At 42.2% G+C, this 22,829-nt stretch overlaps 1 protein-coding gene across 4 annotated transcripts in view; it reads left to right on the top strand.

Moving 5' to 3' along the window:
- dock1 (dedicator of cytokinesis 1) overlaps positions 1-14,401 on the top strand; it is a 712,419-nt gene extending 698,018 nt beyond the window's left edge. For all 4 annotated transcript variants that reach the window (XM_085994678.1, XM_085994676.1, XM_085994677.1 and 1 more), the window contains 5 exons: positions 862-1,007; positions 4,376-4,574; positions 6,071-6,209; positions 11,881-12,026; positions 13,409-14,401. In XM_085994678.1, coding sequence (XP_085850804.1) covers positions 862-1,007; positions 4,376-4,574; positions 6,071-6,209; positions 11,881-12,026; positions 13,409-13,501 — 723 coding nt within the window. In that variant the 3' untranslated portion in view covers positions 13,502-14,401. The remainder of the gene's footprint in view (positions 1-861; positions 1,008-4,375; positions 4,575-6,070; positions 6,210-11,880; positions 12,027-13,408) is intronic.
- Positions 14,402-22,829: the final 8,428 nt, after the last annotated feature.

Here is a 22,829-nt window from a genome sequence, read left to right on the forward strand (position 1 = left end):
CTGTGGAGCTGGATGTAAAGAATCTCGGAACTTAGTGACAGGAGTACTGCTCTAGGTACCATCAATGAGCCATGTTGGCTGAGGAATGATCAAAGTGCTCGTGAGTATTGCAGAGCTGCCTGGTTCGGATATCAGATTGCCAAATGTGCTACAGATGGTTGATCCAATTCCAATTTTCTGTAGACAAGCACGTTTTCTTGGAGACTACTCAACCTAAAAGTTTACCTTCCCTAACCCTTCCATTTCACCCCACTAAGATAGTTACTGTTTGAACATTAGACAACGGACACACACACAGATTTGAGCTCTCACTAGATGGATAGTAAATACCAGGAACTTCTATCAAATGGCACGGTGAGTAGTACAACTCACCATAAAATACGTGAGTGTGTTGCCATCATCCTCTTGACACGCAGTGTGTCCACTGAATGGTGGCTCCATTTGTTCTGGAGTTTCAGCAGAAACTACTTGGCTCTCCTGCAGCCCAACCGTAGAACTTTGGATGTCTAAGCACATGTTCTCATACCCGGCAAGGCATTCTGGTAGCCACTGTCCCAAGATAAGAATTTCCTTATTAGCTATAAGATGGATATCTACTTTCAGGTTGGTAAAGGGACCGATTTTGATATCATAACAAAATTTTATTTAATACATACTCTTGCAGATTAAACCAGACTGATTAATTCTGAGTGTTCTCATATGTTACTGAATCAGGTTCACATTCAACAGGATTGAAATGGCTCCATACAGAAAGATCACATTACCTTTTAGAATACAGTTAATGTTTGTTAAGAAAGCAGTTACCTTTAATTACTTTTGAAAGGTGGATGTATTTTTACCATATAAATATATTCCTTCCAGCCTGCAAATCTGGATGAGCGCAGAGGAAGTCGGCCTCGTTCGATAGTACGATCCTTCACAATGCCATCAACTCCAAGACCTCTATCAGTTGCATCAGTCTCCTCCATATCATCTGACAGTACCCCGTCTAGGCCTGGTTCTGATGGGTATGTTTTAGAGCTAATGTGATTAATTTTCTGAGAAATTTGACATATATGAAGATAACAGATGTTGCTAAGCAAAGGAATAGTCATGTGCATTATGGGCCCGTCCCTAGCAGGACCTTGTGCTAGAAAATGGTGGGGGGGGGGTGGAAATGGAGCCCAAAGGCCCCAAAATCCGGTTGGTGAGGAACAGAGAATGCCTTTACTTATTGTTTGGGTCCTCTTTGGCTTTCGGTTGGGCCCCCCTCAGGTCCTCTGATCTGGGGAGGAGTGTCCTGGTAAGCCCATCACTAACTTCTTGGGGCATTTCTACATCTTGGAGCCCCATGGATATAACTTCAGGAAACAGAGGTTGGAAATGCCCCCTCCTGCCCACTGACATCTGAACGTTGGGCCTGTACCTATTGCAAGCACAGGCCCAGCTCCATCTTTCTACAGATCCTGAGGTAACATAACCGGTGCAGGAACCTGGCATAATGGTTTTCCTCTGACTTTCTCCTGATCTTTATACAGCGTTGTATAAAAATATACAAATATTGTGAACTGCAGGGGCCCCAGAACAGATCCCTGTGAAACATCTTGAAAAGAGGATAAATAGAGCAGTAGAGGGAGGATTTAAACTAGTAAGGTGTGGGGGGGGGGAAGGGTAAGTAAAACAGACCCAAAAAAGGGAAATTGATCAGTAGCACAATAATAAGAAAGGCAAGTTTTGAAATATAGATTTAAATGCTTCTGTATAAATACGAAGAACCTGAGGAATAAAGTACTGGAGCTGGAGGTGTATGCAGCTAGCGAGAATATTGATACTGGCATCATAGCGTAAAGGATGGTGAAGAGCTGAAGCTGAGGAGGTATACAATATCTCTCAAGAATAGAACTACAAAGAGTACCTCTACATTATTGAGAAGGAATGATATATCCGCTATAGAATAGGTGTTTATAGCAGCAGAAGATATAAGGTTGGAACAATGCAGATAGAGCTGATTAATAAGGGCAGCAAATTATTAATTGATAATTGTTATAGACCACCTGAGAGACACATAGGGAGCTGCTTAAGCAGATAAGGAGGGCTGTAGAAAATGTTAATGTCTAATCGTGGGGCAATTTAAATATTCTGGAGGTGAAATGGATAGTTGGGGACAATAAAAAGGAGGTGTTACAATACAAGCAAGTTCAGACACTCACAGGCTAATGCATAAGACAGGCTACTAGAACAACGACTATGGGGGGAATTTTAAACTAAAAAAAGGGTGGGTTTGGAGCATGGAGGTAGCTAAATTGTTAAAAATGGGGTTCCCGACCTGATCTCACCTCCAACCCATCCACTTCCGGTTTTAATGGAGGAGGTCGACCAACCCGCTCCCAGGGGGCGGAACGGCAATTTAAATATTATGATGAGGTTGGTAGCCTCTTTTTCAACCTCCATTTTGTTTTTAACTGTGGACTGGTTGCATGCACTTCGTGAAACCCGGCAGTTAAAGCAAGACGGGGACTGCTGGATCCAGGATCCCTGCCTAACCCACCCACCGCGATCGGAGACCTCCCCTATGAGGCCTCGGATTACCCCTCCAGGACTCTTTCCTCCCCCCCTCCCCCCGGTTAAAGTCAGCAGGACTGCATCGGAGCTCCCCTGCCCCCAACCCGCCTTCCTCCAGAAAATTCCGGCCTATGTTGCATTCAGTGTTTTAACAATTCACCAAAGCTGTTTAATAAGCTGGAGGTTAGTGAACACCTGGGATGTAGCGATCGATGTAGTAGATTTTATACTGTTGTCAAACTAATACCAAAAGTTACAGCTGTACTCGTTTGGGAGACCTATTTTGGACCCTTGAGAAGAATCTTAAAGGAAAATAATTGAGAAACCAGAATAGCACAGAAGAAAAATGGAATGTATTTTAGGCTATTATACAGGATGAATCATGAGTGGAGAAAGTATACTCCATTTCATAGAGGAGAAAAATTAAATTTATACCATAGTAGTTTAATAAGGAAGCTAAAAACCAACACAAATACTTAAAAAGATACAAGGAAACAAAAATGAGGAGGATTGTGATTCATTCAGGGAACTGAGGATGAAAAAAAAAGTATTAGCATCTGTAAAAGAAAAATAGACAAATCACATAGGATAAGATGAATCTAGAGAAGTTTTACAACTATGATAGTCATAAAAAAGTTCAAAGGACAGGTGGGTCCATTAAAGGATAAATTGGGCCAAAGCTGTTAATGATCATTAGGATATGGGAGACATATTGAATGCATTCTTCACATCAGTTTTCACAAAGAGGACTGATGTTGATGACTGTAGACCAACTCTAATAGTAAATGGGACCAAACAATCCTGCAACCTTTGAGAAATTAATACTAATCTATTAAAATGTTACTGAAATTACAAGCTAAAAATGTACTTGCTTTCCTAATGCTTCCTCATGGTTACATCTGCTGGAACGCCATTATTTTCTTTGCATATTTAAAAACCACAGGTCGTGTAATGATTTCTAATTGTAAACCGGAACAACATTACAAAATTGCATGAAATGGGTTTCAAAATTCCTCTTGGTTAAAATAAATGCATTTTCATTTTCAGAAGTGTCATAAGGCCTAAAGTATATATCCAAGGCTTAATTGTTAGGTTTACATTAGAAATAAAGCTATATGGTACTATAGAAATTGATTTTGACTGCCTATTACTTTTGCTTATGAAAGTTATTAATAACACATGATAACAGTTCAGATTGCTGCATAATTTATTTCTAATGTCTAATTTAGAAAGCCTTAATGCTTCAATCCATATCATTTATAATCTAAAAGAATTATTCTACGGTACAGTATAACTGAAAATTCCAAAGTCATCTTACATCTTGTTCTGGAGCATGTATGTAAAATGTTGACTTAATTATTTTTCAGTGAAATTTGTGAAAATATTGTACAGGTAATTATTTTTGATATTCACATCAGAATAATAATGCACATAAAACCTGTTTCAGAATATATTGTAACATGCTAATAATCAATTTTCTGAGCGGAGTTATTATCACCAGCAGTAATGAGTCGATGCCTGCATTAAAATAATGCAGAATGGAAAATCCAGGCTGTGAGTACTGACCTTTTGGACTTATTTTTGCACCTTCATGAAAATAAGGAAACGTTTAAGCATTTAAAATTAAAAAGTAAAAACTGGTAAGCGTTCTTTGGATTGTAATATGCTGCAGTGGAGTTTTACCCAATACCCTTCAGAAATGTTTTGTACCAATATTTTTTGAGGGTCTTGGATTCTTTAAATTACATTAATAGAAACAGGTTTTAAATAGTAACAGCGAGTTTAATTAGTTTAAAAACATTTTTTTTTCATTGTTCGATATTGCTTATTTTAGATTTATTCTTGAGCCCCTTCTCCCAAAGAAGATGCATTCAAGATCTCAGGATAAATTGGATAAGGATGATGTGGACAAAGACAAGAGAGAGAGAAAAAAGGAAAAAAGGAATAGCAGACACCAAGAAATGTTTGACAAAGAATTTAAAACGACTGATATTTCTGGCCAGTCTACAGAGGCAGTAATTCTCTCTGAAACGGTAATTGCAGGATAATTTGTGAACTGGGAGTTTCTGTCGACTTCTGTATAAAGTAACTCTCATTTAAATATTCAGTGTTCCTCCTGACTACTTAAAATACAAGTTCTGAGAACCATGAGATAATTAGGAGTCACTGTTTTAATGATTGCAAGAAACATTTAGCATTGTACTGTGTAAGTACAAATCAGTCAATGTAACATTAAAAAAACTGAACAGTTGACATTGGAAAATGTAACGTAAATTGCTATTGAAAATTTTGCATTTTTTAAACCTTCACTTTGTCACTTTTTTAGGATTTTTCTTGAGTAGTGAACTATAACAACTTTAATGTCATAATCAGATTGTCAAAAAGGGATAATGGATTCACATTAAATGCTCAAAACAAAGTTGTTTTTCCTAGTACATCAGGGATGCTTAATGAGGATACACAAGTACAGAGGAAAAGAAAATCCCTGTTAAGTGACTGTAAGTGCGTGGAAACTGCATCCGCCATTGAAAGATGATGAAAAGAGCATTGATAAGAGAAGCAGGTTCAGAACAAAATCACAGAAGGTGACGCAGATTCAGGAGGAGGCTGTTTTAGATCTTTTAGATTCTTTCAGCTCGGCACTCAATTGAAAAAATCTTTGTACATGCAATGAAGAGTTCTATCCACATTTAGCACAAAGCTTCCCACCAAAAATATGTGGGAACTAAATTAGCATCCTGGCTCTATGTGGTGTATAGTGTGTCTGTTTTTAAGAGGAAGTTTTGCACCTTGTCCAATTAAGTTATTGCTACTTGCAATAATTTTACTTAGAACTTTATCATTTTATAGTAATAATAACCATGAAGCTAGAAATGTATGGAATAAAAGCCCGATGAGATGGCATTGTAAGGACCAGACTCACTTGCGATCAAAAACAATATCTAATATTGGCAGTTGTTCCTGCTATTGCATCAAATAGATTAAGATAAAATGGAGATTCAAAATTTTGTTTTTCAGCTTTTGCTGCTCCTTTCCTGAAAGTTGTAGCCCATGCTGGAGCTACCAATCCTTAAGTACGCTGCTATTTCTCATGTGTGAGCCAAGATGATGAATGTTGGTCTGTTACATGACAGTGATGGCATCAAAGTCAAGTCCAGTTCTATCAGAAGTGAAAACTTTGGCTGATTCTTTCCCCCTCCCTAGCTTGGAACACTAAGAACAATTGAAACACCCCTACTGCCACCCTCACTGAGATCTCAGTACAGACTAAAATCAAACTTGGCACTCCCTGGTCTGCCTGGCCCAGTTCCACAGTGTGTGTACCCACTAAACCAGGAGCCCTAGGACTTTTCAAATTATGACATTGATTGACATGATGTTATCACTGCATAAGAAACTTATTTAATCAGCAAAGTGGAAAACCCTGATCTTTAAAATATCATATGACAAGCCATTCATGCTCTGTAAAACAAAACTGATTCTATTAAAACTAGTTTTTTTAATGATACAACATATCTCTTGTTTTCAGATCAGTCCATTAAGGCCACAAAGACCAAAGAGCCAAGTGATTAATATAATGGCAGGCGATAGAAGGTTTTCTGCATCACCAATACCAACTCCAGTAACTCCCAGAACCAAGTTATCTTTTTCCTTACAGCCTGGCCTGAGTAAGTACTGAGAAGGAGCTACACTGATAGGAGTTATTTTGTTTTTCATAACAGCCAGACTATTCAATAGCACTGATTCTTACGACAAGGTGTGGAGAAGAACTTTTGCTGAAGTATTTTAATACCTAAATAGTTTTGTGTTTTAGATTTTAGTTTAGGTTGAAAACAATATTGGAAGCTATTCAGCTAATGCCATCTTGGATCACAGCCTTCTGGCTCAGCTTAGTCAATTTAACCTTGGTGATCCCCAAGCCCACATTACTGGCCAATAGCAATGCCTGGTTTAAAAAATTGCATTACTAATGACATACCCTCATCACATCTATTTTCACTGCCTTCTGTAATTGCAGCACACAATCTCAATGTGAGTGATTCAATAGTTGGAAGGTAACCTTGACCGCCAGAATATCCAAACCAGTTTATGACTTTGCACAGACTCACCTCAGAGTCATGCTTGATCAGGCATTGTACCCCCAGGCCAGACAGGAAATTAAGTGTAAGCATGAAGCATTGGTAAGATAAATTCCTTAAAAATGCATCAGTCAAGTCACATTCGACATTTGCTCACATAGTTGACAGAACTGGTAAAGGCATTAAGGTCTAACACAACGTCAACCACAGGTTTACCCAATTGTCAGACTGCTCTACATGTTTTCAGTTTTCAGCAGTGACCCAGCAACCAAAGTGTCTAGGTCCCGAACCAGCACCCAAGTGATTACATCACATTTACTGAGGCGGTCTTGAGCACACTCTAAGTCAGAGGTGGCTCTCACACTTGCTCATCAAAGCCAGCATTTATTGAAATAGTAGAAGAACAAAGCTTCAGCGCAGGAAATCCTTTTAAAAGATTTATTAAGGATTTGTTCAATTTAATATCCTCGGCCATCAAGATTTGGGGGGAGAAATTCGATTGTTAACGCCACCGATTAACGCCTAAAGAGGCCAAGAAGTGGGGCGCTAGCCAATTTCCGGGCGGGCGCAAGGCGCCTAGCGCCTTGCCCCATATTCAGCATACATTTAGCGCCGGCGCTAAATCTTAGCGCCGGCTCATGGGTGCAGGTTGATTATGACATCATTTGAGTGTGCAACGCCTTTTGGGCGCCCCGGACCGGAAATTCAGTGGCTCCCCTCTCCGTAGCGCCTGGCGCTAATAGTGACAGCTTACCTGGACCTTACCAAGTTGCTCTCGGGCTGGAGGAGCGTTATTTAAAGGGGACTGGTGTGGTTTAAAAGCGGCAGCCATTTTTGGAGCACAACTTCCTCGAGAGCTACAAAAAGTTGCTGAGCTGCACACTGAGAGCCATTTGACCACTGAGCCAGTGCAGGCAGACGATCTTCAGACTTCTGACCATCACCTTGCTGTTGGTGAGCCTTGACAATGGGGAACCTTCCTGTGGGCACTTATTATGGGGGCTGCATTGGAGGGGAACGTCCTGCTGCTGAATCATCTGGAAAGGGCACTGAGACGCTGGGAGAGGGGGGCGGGCATGGCCAGACGGAGGAGGGCCAACAGACGTCGCCACAGCAGACCTTACGCTGGCAGGGTTTTCCGACAGCAGTTTTCCTACATGAACATGCCGGAGGAGCAGCGTGTCAGAAGGCTGCGATTTAGAAAGGAGGTGGTGACTGAGCTGTGCCAGCTGCTTCAGCCAGATCTGCAGCCTCAGATAAGGTGCAGGACATCTCGAAGATGCCTGCTGGCCTGAACTTCTACGCGAGCAGCTCTTCTCAGGCTGCGCGTCAGAGGCTGATCAGAAGTAGCTTCTAGGCCCCTCTCACGGAATGCTTGCTGCCATTCCAAGAACAGGAATGGAACCGGTCTGATACCCCCAAGCCTGTGAAGGGCAAGATGCATGTAAATAGCAGGCATGGCCATTGTAAATGAAGAAAGTGTTTCATTAAACAAAATGTGGTTCCTTCAAACATGAGAAAGCTATGGCAACAGAAAGCAAAACTAATACACTGACACATAACTGCCTCTCACACCCGGGAGACTGTCCAAAACATAAATCACATTCCGACCATCTTCCTTGGCCTTGATTCCACTGCGCCAACCAAAGCATCCAATGCCCCATCAGTGAGTCGTTCCGCCTTCTGCCTCACCCTTTCCATGTCTTGCTAGGCTGGTGCGCCACAGGTAGGCTCCCACCGCTTTGAAGGCCTACAAGGCAGTGAGTGTGTCTGGTGATGCCAATTGACCTGCCCCTTTAAGAGCTGGCCGGCGCCACTGTGTCTCGGGGAAAGTGATTATTGACAGCACCCTCGCTGCACCCCACCGCTGCGAAATTGGGTTGCGCCGCCGGGTTAGCGCCTTAAGAGTAGCGTGCAGCGCCTGATTTAGCGCCGCAATCACCTTTAGGGGCGCTGCAACCCAATATCGCACCAAGTGGCGCTAAATCGCAACTGGCGCTAGGCTTTGCGCTTCGCCAGAACTAGCGCCCCAAACGGGGCCATACCCAATTTCTCCCCCTTGGTCTCACAATACAGCCAACTTCACAAAGTCAGTGAAGCTGGTGTTGGATCAGGAAGGATCATCAGCCAAGCCTTTGACTTTGGTTCCGGTGCAGCGCTCAATCGACACAAGAGCATATCCAGAGTCGTCTAACTCAAGGAGTGTCAGTGATCTTTCAAGTCTCCTGAAACATTCTTGAAAGGAACATGAGTAGGCCATTCAACCCTCGAGCCTACTCCACCATTCATGGCTGATCTGTACCTCAATTATACCTACTCACCTTAGCTCCATATCCTTGATACCTTTACCTAACACAAATCTATTGATTTTAATCTTGAAAGCTCCAATTGTCCCAGCATCCACAGCCTTCTGGGGGAGAGAATTCCAAATTTCTACTACCTGTTGTATGAAAAAATGCATCATAGACCAGGGCCTCCAACGCTACATCTGAGAACCTGGGTGCTCTTTCTGTACCTCTTCCAACTAATTTAGCCCCTTTACAATGCTTCCCTGCTGTGTGCAGCCTGTGTACACCTCCCCTTTAAGAGGTGCTGGCTGAGTTTAAGTAGTGTCAATGAAGCCCAATTTTTTGCCTCCCACAAACAGGTGCACAGCCAATAAGCTGAGCTGGTAGCAATGGCTGCAGGCCTGACTCATTATAATGAGATCTCTGTATGAATTTCACATTGTTGTTGTGCCCACATGAACAAGAGTGTGCAGTGCTCGCCCATTTTCAGGTGCGATCAAATTTCTAGGCCATCGTGTCCAATCAATGCAGAATGGCATTCAACAAAGTCAATAGAATGTTGAACTACAAAGCTAAAACAACAGCATACAAGTAGGCTGCATAGTGCTCTGGTCAGACTGAGGCTGCATAGTGCTCTGGTCAGACTGCACCTTGAATATTGTGCTTAGTTCTCGTAACCAAGACATAAGGGATTCATTCAAGTGCTAGAGTCACAAGGCTGATCCATAATGGCAAACATCTGAGTTATGAGGAAAGACGGGAGAGACTTTGGCTTTTCAGCTTGGAAAGGAAGCATCTAAAAGGTGACAGTATAGAGGTAGTTAAAGAATTGGAAAAGGGAGATCCTGAATATTACTTTAAATTAAATTCGCAAGAGTAGGACGAGGGGGACGCAGAGTTCAAACTAGTAAAAGGTAAATTTAGGACTGATGTCAGGAATTTTTCTTTACACTGTGATCATTGTATATAACAGACTTCCAGGTAGAGTAGTAGAGGCAACAACTCTGGTATTTATTCATAAACAATTGGTTACTGAAATAGAAGCAATTTAGGATTTTTCTGGATGAATTAAATAAAATGGACCAAATTGCCTTCCTCCTCCATAATTTCTTGCAATCAGATATATAAATCTTTTTAAAGGGGAAGTATATGGTAATAAAGCAGTTTTTTATATTAAAAATGTATATGGGTTAGCGGTTTTATATAGATATAAGGGCATAGAGTACAAGAGCAAAGAGGTAATGCTAAACCAATACAGATCATTTGTTAGGCTGCAGCTAGGATATTTCCCGTTTTGGGCAACCTACTTCAGGAAGGAGTCAAGGCTATGGAGAGGATACAGAAGCAATTTATTAAAATGATACTAGGGATGAGAGACTTAGTTATGAGAAGAGACTTGAGAAACCAGGGCAATTTTCCCTAGAACAGAGAAGGTTAAGAGGAGATCTGATAGAAGCATCAGCATTGTGAGAAGTTTTGATAAGGTTGGGAAAAACTATTTCCACTGATGGGTGTGTCAGTAACATAGAGAGCATAAATTTATCATCACCAAAACAAGAAAGGAAGCAGTAAGGAACATTTCTTTTTAAATAGAGGATTGTTGGGAATTGGAATGGCTTACCTGGAACAGTGGTGGGAGGCAGAATCCATAATGGCCCAGATTTTGAGGTCAGCGGCAAAGCTGATTTATTGATTCTTGGTTTTAATGCTAACTATACCATTATGAATAGCATTGTGTATGAATTCTGTACGTGGAGTAGCACAGTAAAGCTCTAGACTGAAAATACATTACATAAGGTTGTGGCAAGTAACCAGCGTTATGGCAATAATAATATTATTTCCCTTTTGGTTTAACAGTAAGTAGCGTATCATGCATGTGCTAGGAATTTCACTTTTAAACCAGAGATTCATTAATATCACCATAGATCAACCTCTTCATTGTTTAGCTATTTCATTAATTAGCACTTTTCATGATTAATTTGGTCGTGCAAGACTAATATATAATAGTATCAAAACAAGTGGGGATAAGTCTATAATTTTATATGTTTTGTTCTTTTAATTTGTTTAATTAAACATGTTTTGGAAAACTTTGATAAATGACAAAAAAGGACCTGTTGGAAAGTATTTTTATTTAGATGCAGCTCTGTCTTTATACCTGGGAAGAAAATAGTTGTGCATCATCTTACCCGAGAAAGAATAATATGGCCTATGATTGAATAGTGTGTGTGAGAGAGAGAGAAAGGCATTGTGTGTGTGTGAGAAAAGCAAAATGGTGGGAAGAAATATGGAAGAAGATAACTTTTCCAGTTTTATGTATAAGTCAAGCAAAATTGATATAATTGAAAAAGAAACAAAATATCTACTACATGCCTTCAAATTTAAAAAAAGAACATATGAATGAAATCTCTGCACTGTATGGGAGAAGATTGTGCATCGTTTAGAGTTCAATATGGAAGTAATGAGTCAAAATTAATCCAATTACGACACTCCGAATATTCCTGAGATTTAATTTTTATTCAGATTCTAATTAATTACATTAAGTTAAGCTATTAAAATAATTTTGTGGTGTAGTTAGAAGTATTATTTGATAGAGTAAAGTCACTTGCCATATTTTCCTGTTGCTGTCCAAATATGAGTAGAATTTCTACTGTTACAGTTGCCTATCAATGATGAAGTATATGTTGCTTATTGTAAGAATTTTTACATTGAGTCTCCTTCATAATATTTAACATTTTCACAGAATACTGTATCCTGTTTGTAGATGTGTTACATTCATGATTATTGTTTATAATTTAAATTATGTATGTGACCATGTGTACATTACTTTGTTATGCTAGTTTACTTCTTAAAGGTAAGAAATTCAATCAAAGAAGTTGCATTTTACAATATATTTTTGTACATGGGAGAAAAAGTCGCAAACCAAATGTGTTCTGATCAAAACTCCAACATAACGTCAATCTGTTCTTTTCTAGATATGGAGTTAAATGGTGCAGTTAATTCTGAGCAGACAGGAATACCACCTCCTCTTCCTGTCAAAGGCAACACTGGTGATTACGGAACTCTGACAGATAGTCAAGAACTCACCATTCCTACCACACCACCCCCACATCAATCCAGGGTAATCACAGGTCTAAAATTAACTAGCATGATTTGTCTCTTCTTTCACAGTTGTAGTATTTTTTAAATGGACTATGAGAAATTTTCAATTTTAGCGTTTCCAGTAAGTCCTTTGAAACACAATTGGCCACTTTACTGTGTTAATTAGAATAGAACTGTGTAAAATTGCATGCTGCTTTTAGTTTGTTCAATAAACTGATACTAAACCACCTTAATCAATGTTGCAAAACTAATCTAAGTAGCTTAACTACTTAAAATTTATTGAACCATATTTTGAACCACTATCACATAATAGTAGCACTTTTTTAAAAAGTTCAATCCGTTACCAGCAGTTTCACAACCAGACTTCAAAAATGAGTCAATAAAATTGACTCTATTGTGCCACAAATATATTAGCCCACAGTTTGCTGTTGCAGGGCAAATAACAGCGACTGCCGCTAGTTAGACTTGCCCTTGTACATTTAGGTTTTTAAACATTTTTGCGTGGCAAGTTGCTGAAAGTGCGAGCTCATAATGTCGCAGTGAGGGAAGCAGGGCATCTGGAACCTGAGAGAACAGGGCAAGCAACTGTGTATCTCCTTAACCAATCAGATTGAAGGATTGTGAAATTAACAGTGCAATAACTGAGAAGGAAATGTAAATTAGAGTGGGTGAATTCAATGTCAAATCAGGTACAGAAAGAGAAATAGAGAGAGAGAAAAAAGATTGGATTAACAGAGAAAGGAAAGTTAAAAAAAATGTTTTAAAACTTTAATTTTTACATTTTTTAAATCTCCAACAACAATTAAAACCTGAAGGAATGAGACTCCACACTTGTAATAGTAATTTTCAGAGCCAGAGAGGTTGACTGGCAGCAATTAACATGTGATAACATCGTTAAAAGGGTACTTAGACTGAAATGGACAAGACTTAACTTTCTGTGACGAGTTTAGTTCGTATCTACTATGCAAATATAGCAATATCACGCCATTCAATGCATTTCAATGGTGAGACAGAAAGAGATGCTGTTTTTGTGAAACTAGCGACGCAACTCAGACAGCAACTTTTGGATTTCCACGTTTAACCGCACATCTGTCCCTCGCCTGAAGTTGCTGTACCATTTGCGCATAAATAACACTGAGCACCGTTATTTTCACTGCAAATTCTGGTCCATTGTGTTCTGTGTAATAGAAAAATTTGTACGTTTGATGGTTTAGAAAGTAATTGGCAAAAATCAGTGCTGTGTTATCCTGATGTACTTGTATCCTTGTAACAATTTGATGGCATTAAATGTATTTAAGTCCATTCACCACTCAAGATTCGATCTAAGCCATGGTCACTGCTAGAAATGCTGTAAGTAAAAGAGAAATGAACAACTCACTAAAATGACTTTCTTTCCAACAGCTCCCTCCACCTCTACCTAGCAAGACACCTCCACCTCCTCCTCCAAAGGCAGCTCGGAAGCAAGCATCAGTAGATTCTGGGATTGTACAGTGATGTACTGACGCTGTATCCAATAGCAATTCCAGCCTACGCTGTTCCCTTCCAAAAGGCAGAAAATGTTATCAGTCCCATTCTTTTTCCTTTCAAACTAAGGGGACATACAAAATGATCTGCCTCATTCAAGTCTCCGCAGTCAACAATTGCAGTGATTCCATTTACAACAATAATGAGACAAAAATTATGTACTATAGCCAGATTCTACTGCTGAGTTTTAAATATTAACGAATACATATAATGTGCTTATAAATGCTAAACAGCTGAAATGTTATCGTTGAATCATCTTTTGTGCTGTAAAAGATTGGGAATGTTGCATAGTGGATGAAAATTTCTGCCAATTGGTTTGGAGACTGATTTAATGACTCTTGCATTAGAAGCACATGAATATATTACTTTTCTTAGCTATTCAACAGTTAATTCATTCTCAGATATGGAATTTTGCTTACTTTTCAAATAAGACGGGTAAAATAATAGTCTTTGATGAAACAAATTACTGCTTTGTCCATGGAGTGTAATCATTATGTACAGAAGTTTGTATATATATATATGAAGCTGAAAATTTTAAAACTTGTTTTATGGTGTCAACATTTATTACAATGGCTTAGTATAATTCTGCAAATGGATTTATTCCTAATAAGGGCTTTTAGATTTTGAAGCTTATTGACTGTAAACTATTGGTCATATTTTGCTAAAGATCATGTTTTAGTTTTATTTAATAGGGTCAAAAATGGGAAATGGAATATGCCAACTAACTCTTTCTACAGTTCTTTTATTATGATCTTGTCATTTCTAAAACATAATTCTTAGCATTTTCTGTAATCATGATATGAGTGAACTAGATTATTCAGAATTCACTACTGACCCCAAAAATAAAAACAAAAAATGTTAAAGTTTCAATGTCTGCAATTTTAATTGTCTATTAATTAAATTTGCTTTGTCTGGTTTATGTCTCAGTTCTAAATACTGAGTGTCACCATTAGTCTAAGCTAATACTTTGAGATCTGAAAAATCTGTGCTATTTGAAAATCTCTGTGGCAAAACCTTACGGTTTCTTCTCTCTCTCTCGCTCTTAGGCAGTCCCTCGGAACCGAGGATGACTTGCTTCCTCATTAAAAATGAGCTCGCAGGTGACTGATTAGTCCAATGCGGGACCTACAGTCTCTGTCACAGGTGGGGCAGACAGTGGTTGAAGGGGCGGGTGGGTGGGGTGCTTGGGTTGACGTGCGCTCCTTGCGCTGCCTGCGCTTGGCTTCCGCTTGCTCCCGGCGAAGCGACTCGAGGTGTTAGGCGCCTTCCCGGATGCTTCTCCTCCACTTTGTGCGGTCTTGGGCCAGGGATTCCCAGGTGTCGGTGGGGATGTTACACTTTTTCAAGGAGGCTTTAAGGGTGTCCTTGAAGCGTTTCCTCTGCCCACCTGGGGCTCTCTTGCCGTGCCGTAGCTCCAAGTAGAGCGCTTGTTTTGGGAGTCTCGTATCAGGCATGTGGACAATGTGACCTGTCCATCGGAGCTGATTGAGCGTGGTCAGAGCTTCGATGCTGGGGATGTTGGCCTGAGCAAGAACACTGACGTTGATGCGCCCATCCTGCCAATGGATTTGCAGGATCTTGCGGAGGCAGCGTTTGTGGTACCTCTCCAGTGCTTTGAGGTGCCTGCTGTACATGGTCCATGTCTCTGAGGCATACAGCAGGGCAGGTATCACTGCTGCCCTGTAGACCATGAGCTTAGTGCCGGGTTTGAGGTCCTGGTCTTCAAACACTCTTCCTCAGGCGACCGAAGGCTGCACTGGCACACTGAAGGCGGTGTTGGACTTCGTCGTCGACGTCTGCCCTTGTTGACAGTAGGCTCCCGAGGTATGGAAAGTGGTCCACGTTGTCCAAGGTCTTGTCGTGGATTTTGATAATCGGGGGGCAGCACTGTGTGGCGGGGGCAGGTTGGTAGAGGACCTTTGTCTTACGGATGTTTAGTGTAAGGCTCATGCTCTCGTATGCTTCGGTGAAGGTGTTTACGATGGTTTGGAGTTCGACCTCCGAGTGAGCGCAGACGCAAGCATCGTCTGCATACTGTAATTCGATGGTTTCTTAACGTTAAATTGATTGTAGCGCTGTGAAAAGGGGATCCCTAACGTCAAGCAGCAGTGATATCATCAAGCTGTCTAAGCAGCCAATCACATTGAAGAATTCTCACAGACAGCAAACCAGGAAATAAAAAGCATGGATTCAATTCATTTTTTTAAAATTTTACAGAGAGCAAAATAAAGATTGGGACATACACGTGGGGTAAAGTTAGAAGCTGAAATATCATAAACTTTTAAAAAATGTTAAAATATTTTTTTATTATTTAAAAAATCTAGCCATAATGGAGAAATTTGACGTTCCACAAATATAAAATTAGTTTTTCAGGGCCAGAAAGGTTCAGCAATCAATATGCCGTTAAACCCCAGTTACACCTATTCCAACAAGACTTAATTTTTTTATGGGGTGATTAACAGCGTAATTAGATCAGCAAAGCTTAAGTTTTCATCATTTCACTGATTTCACTGATTACTGGTTCTGAGGAGTTCCACAGCGCAGCCTGTGGTGGAGCAGTGAACGACTGACCGCAACTTCAGGATTTCCACGTTTAGCTGCGCATGCTCTAAATCCTGAAGTTACGGTCAGTTTCAGAGGGGTAATGACATCAGGCCGATGAAGTATTTTAGCTTAGATCTGTCTGCCAGATTTTTCATATATACAGGCAAACTATAAATAACATCCAACTGGTTAGAGGGGGGGCAAAGCAACGGTAACCTAAGAGAATATTTGGTGCAGATAGAAAGTTAGATATAATGCAGAAACCTTCCCAAATATCGAGAGAAAAGCAACAAGTACGCATCTTGATCAGCTGTTCTATAAAAGGCAATAGGTGGCACAAATTAGCACCTCAAGATTGGATCAGTTCCATTAACAAATTCTAAGAGATTACTGGATTGTTTATTTCCCATTCACCAATAAAAAAAGGTTTTAATTTTTGGTGGAAGACAAAACCGAGAGAGCGCAAAGCTCAGCAGAGATGAAACGGTTTCTGTGGTGAATATAATCTGAGTATATTGCATAAAGGTGTATGGGGTAGAGTTTCTGCTTTGGGCTCAATCGGCAACCCGGGCACAAATTGCACTGGTTTTCGGAATTCCATTTTTTGCTCAAGTCTCTGCTCCAACTAATTTGCATATTGCTGAACGTAAAATCTTCCATGAACCAGTGCAATTGGGCAGCATTGCAGAATGTAATTTTTTTTTCTTGCATTAAAAAATCTTCCTTGATGTATTTAAGAGCGGTAACTGTTGCAGCTTTATTAATACAGCTGAAAATGGGTTTATCACAAAACATAAGCAGAGTGATGCTACCTGTGAGTAACCCAATTTTAAATAACTGAAAATGACTTTAAAGAACTATACAGGAGGAGGCTCCATGAATATCCCCATCCTCAATGATGGTGGAGCCCAGCACGCAGTGCAAAAGACAAGGCTGAAACGTTTGCAACCATCTTCACCCAGAAGTGTCGAGTGGATGATCCATATCAGCCTCCTCCTGAGGTCCCCACCATCACAGAAGCCAGTCTTCAACCAATTCGATTCACTCCACGTGATATCAAGAAATGACTAATCACATTGGATACAGCAAAGGCTGTGGGCCCTGACAACTTCCTGACTGTCATGCTGAAGACTTGCGCCCCAGAACTAGCCATGCCTCTAGCCAATCTGTTCCAGTACAGCTGCAACACTGGCATCTATCCGACAATGTGGAAAACTGTCCCAAAAAAGCGAGACAAATCCAATCCGGACAAATACTGCCCCATCAGTCTACTCTCAATCGTCAGCAAAGTGATGGAAGGTGTTGTCAACAGTGCTATCAAGCGGCACTTGCCAATAACCTGCTCATCGATGCTCAGTTTGTGTTCTGCCAGGACCACTTGGCTCCAGACCTCATTACAGCCTTGGTCCAAACATGGACAAAAGAGCTGAATTCCAGAGGTGAGGTGAGAGTGACTGCCCTTGACATCAAGGCAGCATTTGACCAAGTGTGGCATCAAAGAGCCCGAGTAAAATTGAAGTCAATGGGAATCAGCGGGAAAACTCTCCACTGGTTGGAGTCATACCTAGCACAAAGGAAGATGGTTATGGTTATTGGAAGTCAATCATCTCAGCCCCAGGACATCGCTGCAGGAGCTCCTCAGGGCACTGTCCTAGACCCAACCATCTTCAGCTGCCTCATCAATGACCTTCCCTCCATCATAAGGTCAGAAGTGGGGATGTTCACTGATGATTGCACAGTGTTTAGTTCCATTTGCAACTCCTCAGATAATGAAGCAGTCCATGCCCACATGCAGCAAGACCAGGACAACATTCAGGCTTGGGCGGATAAGTGGCAAGTAACATTTGCACCACTCAAGTGCCAGGCAATGACTATCTCCAATGAGAGAGAACCTAACCACCGCCACTTGACATTCAACAGCATTACAATCGCCGAATCCCCCACCATCAATATCCTGGGGGTCACCATTGACCAGAAACTTAACTGGACCTGCCACATAAATACTGTGGCTACAAGAGCAGGTCAGAGGCTAGGTATTCTGCGCCGAGTGTCTCACCTCCTGACTCCCCAAAGCCTTTCCACCAGCTACAAGCCACAAGTCAGGAGTGTGATGGAATACTCTCCACTTGCCTGGATGCGTGCAGCTCCAACACACAAGAAGCTCAACACCGTCCAGGATAAAGCAGCCCGCTTGATTGGCACCCCATCCACCACCTTAAACATTCACTCCCTCCACCACCAGTGCACTGGCTGCAGTGTGTGCCATCTACAAGATGCACTGCAGCAATTTGCCAAGGCTTCTTTGACAGCACCTCCCAAACCCGCGACCTCTACCACCTAGAAGGATAAGGGCGGCAGGCGCATGGGAACACCATCACCTGCAAGTTCCCCTCCAAGTTACACACCATCCTGACTTGGAAATATATCGCTGTTCCTTCATCGTCAGTGGGTCAAAATACTGGAACTCCTTCCCTAACAGCACTGTGGGAGTACCTTCACCACAAGGACTGCAGCGGTTCAAGAAGGCGGCTCACCACCACCTTCTCGAGGGCAATTAGGGACGGGCAATAAAGGCTGGCCTTGCCAGTGACGCCCAAATCCCAGGAACGAATAAGAAAACCCAGGAACGAATAAGGAAAATACCTATAACGTGAAGGATAGTGGCTTGGGAAAGGTTGCCAGAAGCAGTGCCATGGTACCATGGAGCAAAGGGCTACCTGAGGAAATAAGGGAAGGGAGATTGAACAGGAGAGCAGGAAGATAATGCTTGTAAAGGGGCTCTATAATAATGTCGAAAGATAACCATTTCTGAAGATCTAACCGGGAGTCCGGTATGGTGCATTACCTCTCAGTTGCAAGGGTACGGGACCTAATGGATTAGGTGGAGAAGCTCTAGGAAAGGGAGAGTAAGCAGCTGGAAGTTATGTTTCACATGGGAACTGTTAAATCCGTGAATCTTGATGTATGGTGTCCTTCAACAAATAGAGACTGCAGAGGAACAGTCAACAGGTGTTTACTGGATGAGGGTCACTCAAAACTAACAGTACAGATCCCTACTCAGGGTTTATATACAGGTGTGGCCACTGCCGGTACTACAGTATTCAGGAGCTGTAAAAAGTAGTTCTCCCCTTAAAGGTACATACACTACAATTCCTCCCCTTTTAGATTAACAGTACCATAACATTCATTTAACAATTAACACTTTTAACATGCAACATTAACTGAAAATAGTCCATTTATAAATTCAGTCTTGGGGCGGCTTCCTGATCCTTTCTGGATAGCGCCTTTCCTGAGTGTCTTGCTCTTGGTGCGGAGGCGATTCTGGCCCCCTGTCGTCGGTTGGTTCATCAGCTTCCAATGCTACTGTTTCTGGGGTAGATGCTACCTGTATGTCGGGTTCATCACCAGGTACGCGAGACATGGGGTTGACTTGTTCCTGTGACTCTAGGATCTGGTCGACATGGCGTCTCACAATGTTCTCCCCAACATCTACTGTGTACATTAGTGGCCCCTGCCGTATGCATATCGTTCCTGGTTGCCATTTCTCTGTTCGGTAGTCGCGGGCCAAGATTGGTTGCCCTACATTGAAGCTCCTTGTCGGCTTCTCATTGATGTGCTGGAATTGCTTATTCTCAACATCTCTTCGTACATTTGGTCTGAGCAAATCCAGACGAGATCTCAACCTTCGGTTAAAGAACATCATCGCCGGGGTCTGGTTGGTGACTGCATGTGTCGCATTTCTGTAGGCTAACAGGAAATTGTCCACCTTATGCTGCAGTGGAATGTCGTCATCGCACATGGCCCTTACTGCCTTTTTAAAGGTTTGTACGAACCTCTCAGCCAATCCATTTGTGGCTGGATGATACGGGGCGGATGTGTAATGCCTTACCACATTCCTTTTCATAAATTTCCAAAACTCTTCGGACACAAACTGTGGTCCGTTATCAGAGCAAATCTGCTCTGGCAAGCCGTTCCTGGCAAATATGGTCTGTAGGACTGCAATCATTTTCTCCGTGGTGGTGGAGGACATTTTGATCACCTCAGGCTATTTCAAGTGCGCATCCACGGCTATTAAAAACATTGAGTCCATGAATGGACCAGCAAAATCAATATGCACCCGTTGCCATGGAGAGGAGGGCCACTCCCATGGGTGTAGAGGGGCATGTATGTGGTGGTGCATTTTGGACCTTCTGGCATTCTGAGCAGCTCTTTGTCAGGTCCTCGGTTTGCTGATCGATCCCCGGCCACCACACATAAGCCCTAGCAAGGCTTTTCATTTTCACCCCGCCCAGATGGCCTTCGTGAAGCTCATTGAGCATTCTCTCCCTTAACTTGGGTGGAATTACCACTCGGGATCCACACATCAAGGTCCCCATGCATACTGACAGCTGTTCTCTTCTGGATGAGAATGCTGGCAACAGTGAGTCGCCATGTGTTGGCCATCCCTTCACCGTCAAGTCATATACCCGAGACAGTGTCGGGTCATTTCGGGTCTCCTCTATATCCGCGTTAGTTACTGGCAAGCGTTCAATTATAGTCGAATAAAATATTTCGACAGGGTCCACTGCTGGTGCTTACTTCGCAGTAGGCAATGGCAGGCGTGATAGCCCATCAGCGTTTCCATGCTGTTTCGTGCCCTTATACTCTATTTCATATTGGTTCGCCCCTCGAAAAAGGGACCATCTTTGTAGCCGTTGTGCAGTCATCACCGGAACGCCCTTCTTTGGATTAAAGATGGAGACAAGTGGTTGGTGGTCAGTCAGCAAGGTGAACTTCTGCCCATGCAGATAGTGGTTGAACTTTTTCACTCCCCACGCTAGGCTGAGGGCCTCCCTGTCAATCTGGGCGTAGTTACGCTCGGCTGAGGTTAGTGACCGAGACGCAAAGGCTCCTGGCCTCTCCGAGCCGTCCGGGAATTTGTGTGACAGCACCGCTCCAATACCATAGGGTGATGCATCACACGCCAACCGAATTGGTAGTGCTGGGTTGAAATGAGCCAACACCTCTTTTGATGTGATCAATTCTTTGCACTTCTGGAAAGCTCGTTTACATTCGTCATTCCACTTCCATGGTACCCCCATTTGCAGTAGGGTGTTCAGTGGGTGTAGTACTGTAGACAAATTCGGCAAGAACTTATGGTAGTAGTTCACCAGCCCGAGGAACAACCTCAGTTGTGACACATTTTCCGGTGCTGGAGCCTTGACTACTGCCTCAATCTTTTCAGGGGACTTATGTAACCCCTCTTCATCAATAACATGGCCACAATACGAGATCTGCTTCTGGAAAAACTCGCATTTGTGGCTATTAGCTCGGCGCACATATTCCTTCAATCTAGTGAGCACCTGCTCCAGGTTGGCGAGGTGATCACTGTCATTTTCGCCCGTGACCAGGATGTCGTCCAAATAACACTGGGTCCCTGGAATCCTTTGCAGGACTTGATCCATTGCCCTTTGCCAAATAGCCGGAGCTGATGCTACCCTGAACACCAGCCGGTTGTATTGGTAGAGACCTTTATGAGTGTTGATCGTGAGGTACTGTTTCAAGGCTTCTTCTACCTCCATTTGCAGGTACGCCTGGGCCAGATCAATCTTAGTGAAGCGTTTTCCTCCAGATAGCGAGGCGAAAATATCTTCAATCCGCGGAAGCGGATATTGTACCGTGTGAAGGACTGGGTTCACTGTCTCCTTAAAGTCCCCACAGATGTGAACCTTCTTTGGTTCCCCAGGCGTATTACTCAACGACCTCTTCATTACAGGAACGATGGGTGTAGCCCACTCGCTCCAGTCCACTTTGGACAGTACTCCAGAACGTTCCAAACCTTCCAGCTCTGCTTCAACGGCTGGGCGGATCGCATAAGGCCTTAAAAAACTTTGGGCTTGCATTTTCCTCTATTTTGATCGTCGCTGTTATGCCTTTTAGTGTTCCGAGTCCCTCCTGGAACACTTCTTGTGCATCAGTTAGCATTTTTGACAGTCGTCCAGGTGTGACGTCGTCATCCTTTTTGGCATCTACAGTCAGTGCTTGTATGGAATGCCAATCTAGCTGTATCTTCCGGATCCATTCACGTCCTAGTAGTGGTGGTCCTCCATCTGGCAATACATATAGGTCCATTTTTGGTGTTTCCTTGCCGTTATATATAACGTTTACCCTTATTTTTCCTTTGGGGTAGACTTTTTGCCCCGTGTACGTCTTCAAGACAATCTCTGTATCTCTCAAGGGTATATGTGAGAATAGCCGCTTGTAGTCCCTTCGGTTTATGACTGTTAGGGCTGATCCTGTGTCCAATTCCATTTTCACTTGGATTCCGTCTATCTTGAGCGTGACCCAGATAGTTTGGTGATCCTCCATTTTGATTACATTATGTAGTTTCAGACAACCCAGCTCCTTGCTTCCGGAGTCTGTATCACTTTTCTGTTCATCTGGACTACTCTCCGTCACCTTATGTACCTTTTTGTACTTCTCCTGTGGAGATTTCTTGCTGCTGGTTTTCTTTCCCGACCTGCAGACTCTTGCTATGTGTCCTACTTTTCCACACTGTATGCACACTTGGTCCTTGAACCAACAATCCTTATGGTCGTGTGTTGTTCTGCCGCAGCGATAACACTTCACTGCTCCATATGACATTTCATTTGTGCCATATTCTTGTGGTCTCCGTTGTATCTCTGCAGCACCCCATGCAGCTGCTTCATGTAATACTGCCATGCTGAAAGCCTTGTCCAGCGTAAGATCCTTTTCTGATAGAAGCCGTTTCTGG

The sequence above is a fragment of the Somniosus microcephalus genome, chromosome 8 (genome assembly GCF_052327205.1).
Source record: "Somniosus microcephalus isolate GS21.2 chromosome 8, FLI_Smic_1.0, whole genome shotgun sequence".
Lineage (NCBI taxonomy): Eukaryota > Metazoa > Chordata > Chondrichthyes > Squaliformes > Somniosidae > Somniosus > Somniosus microcephalus.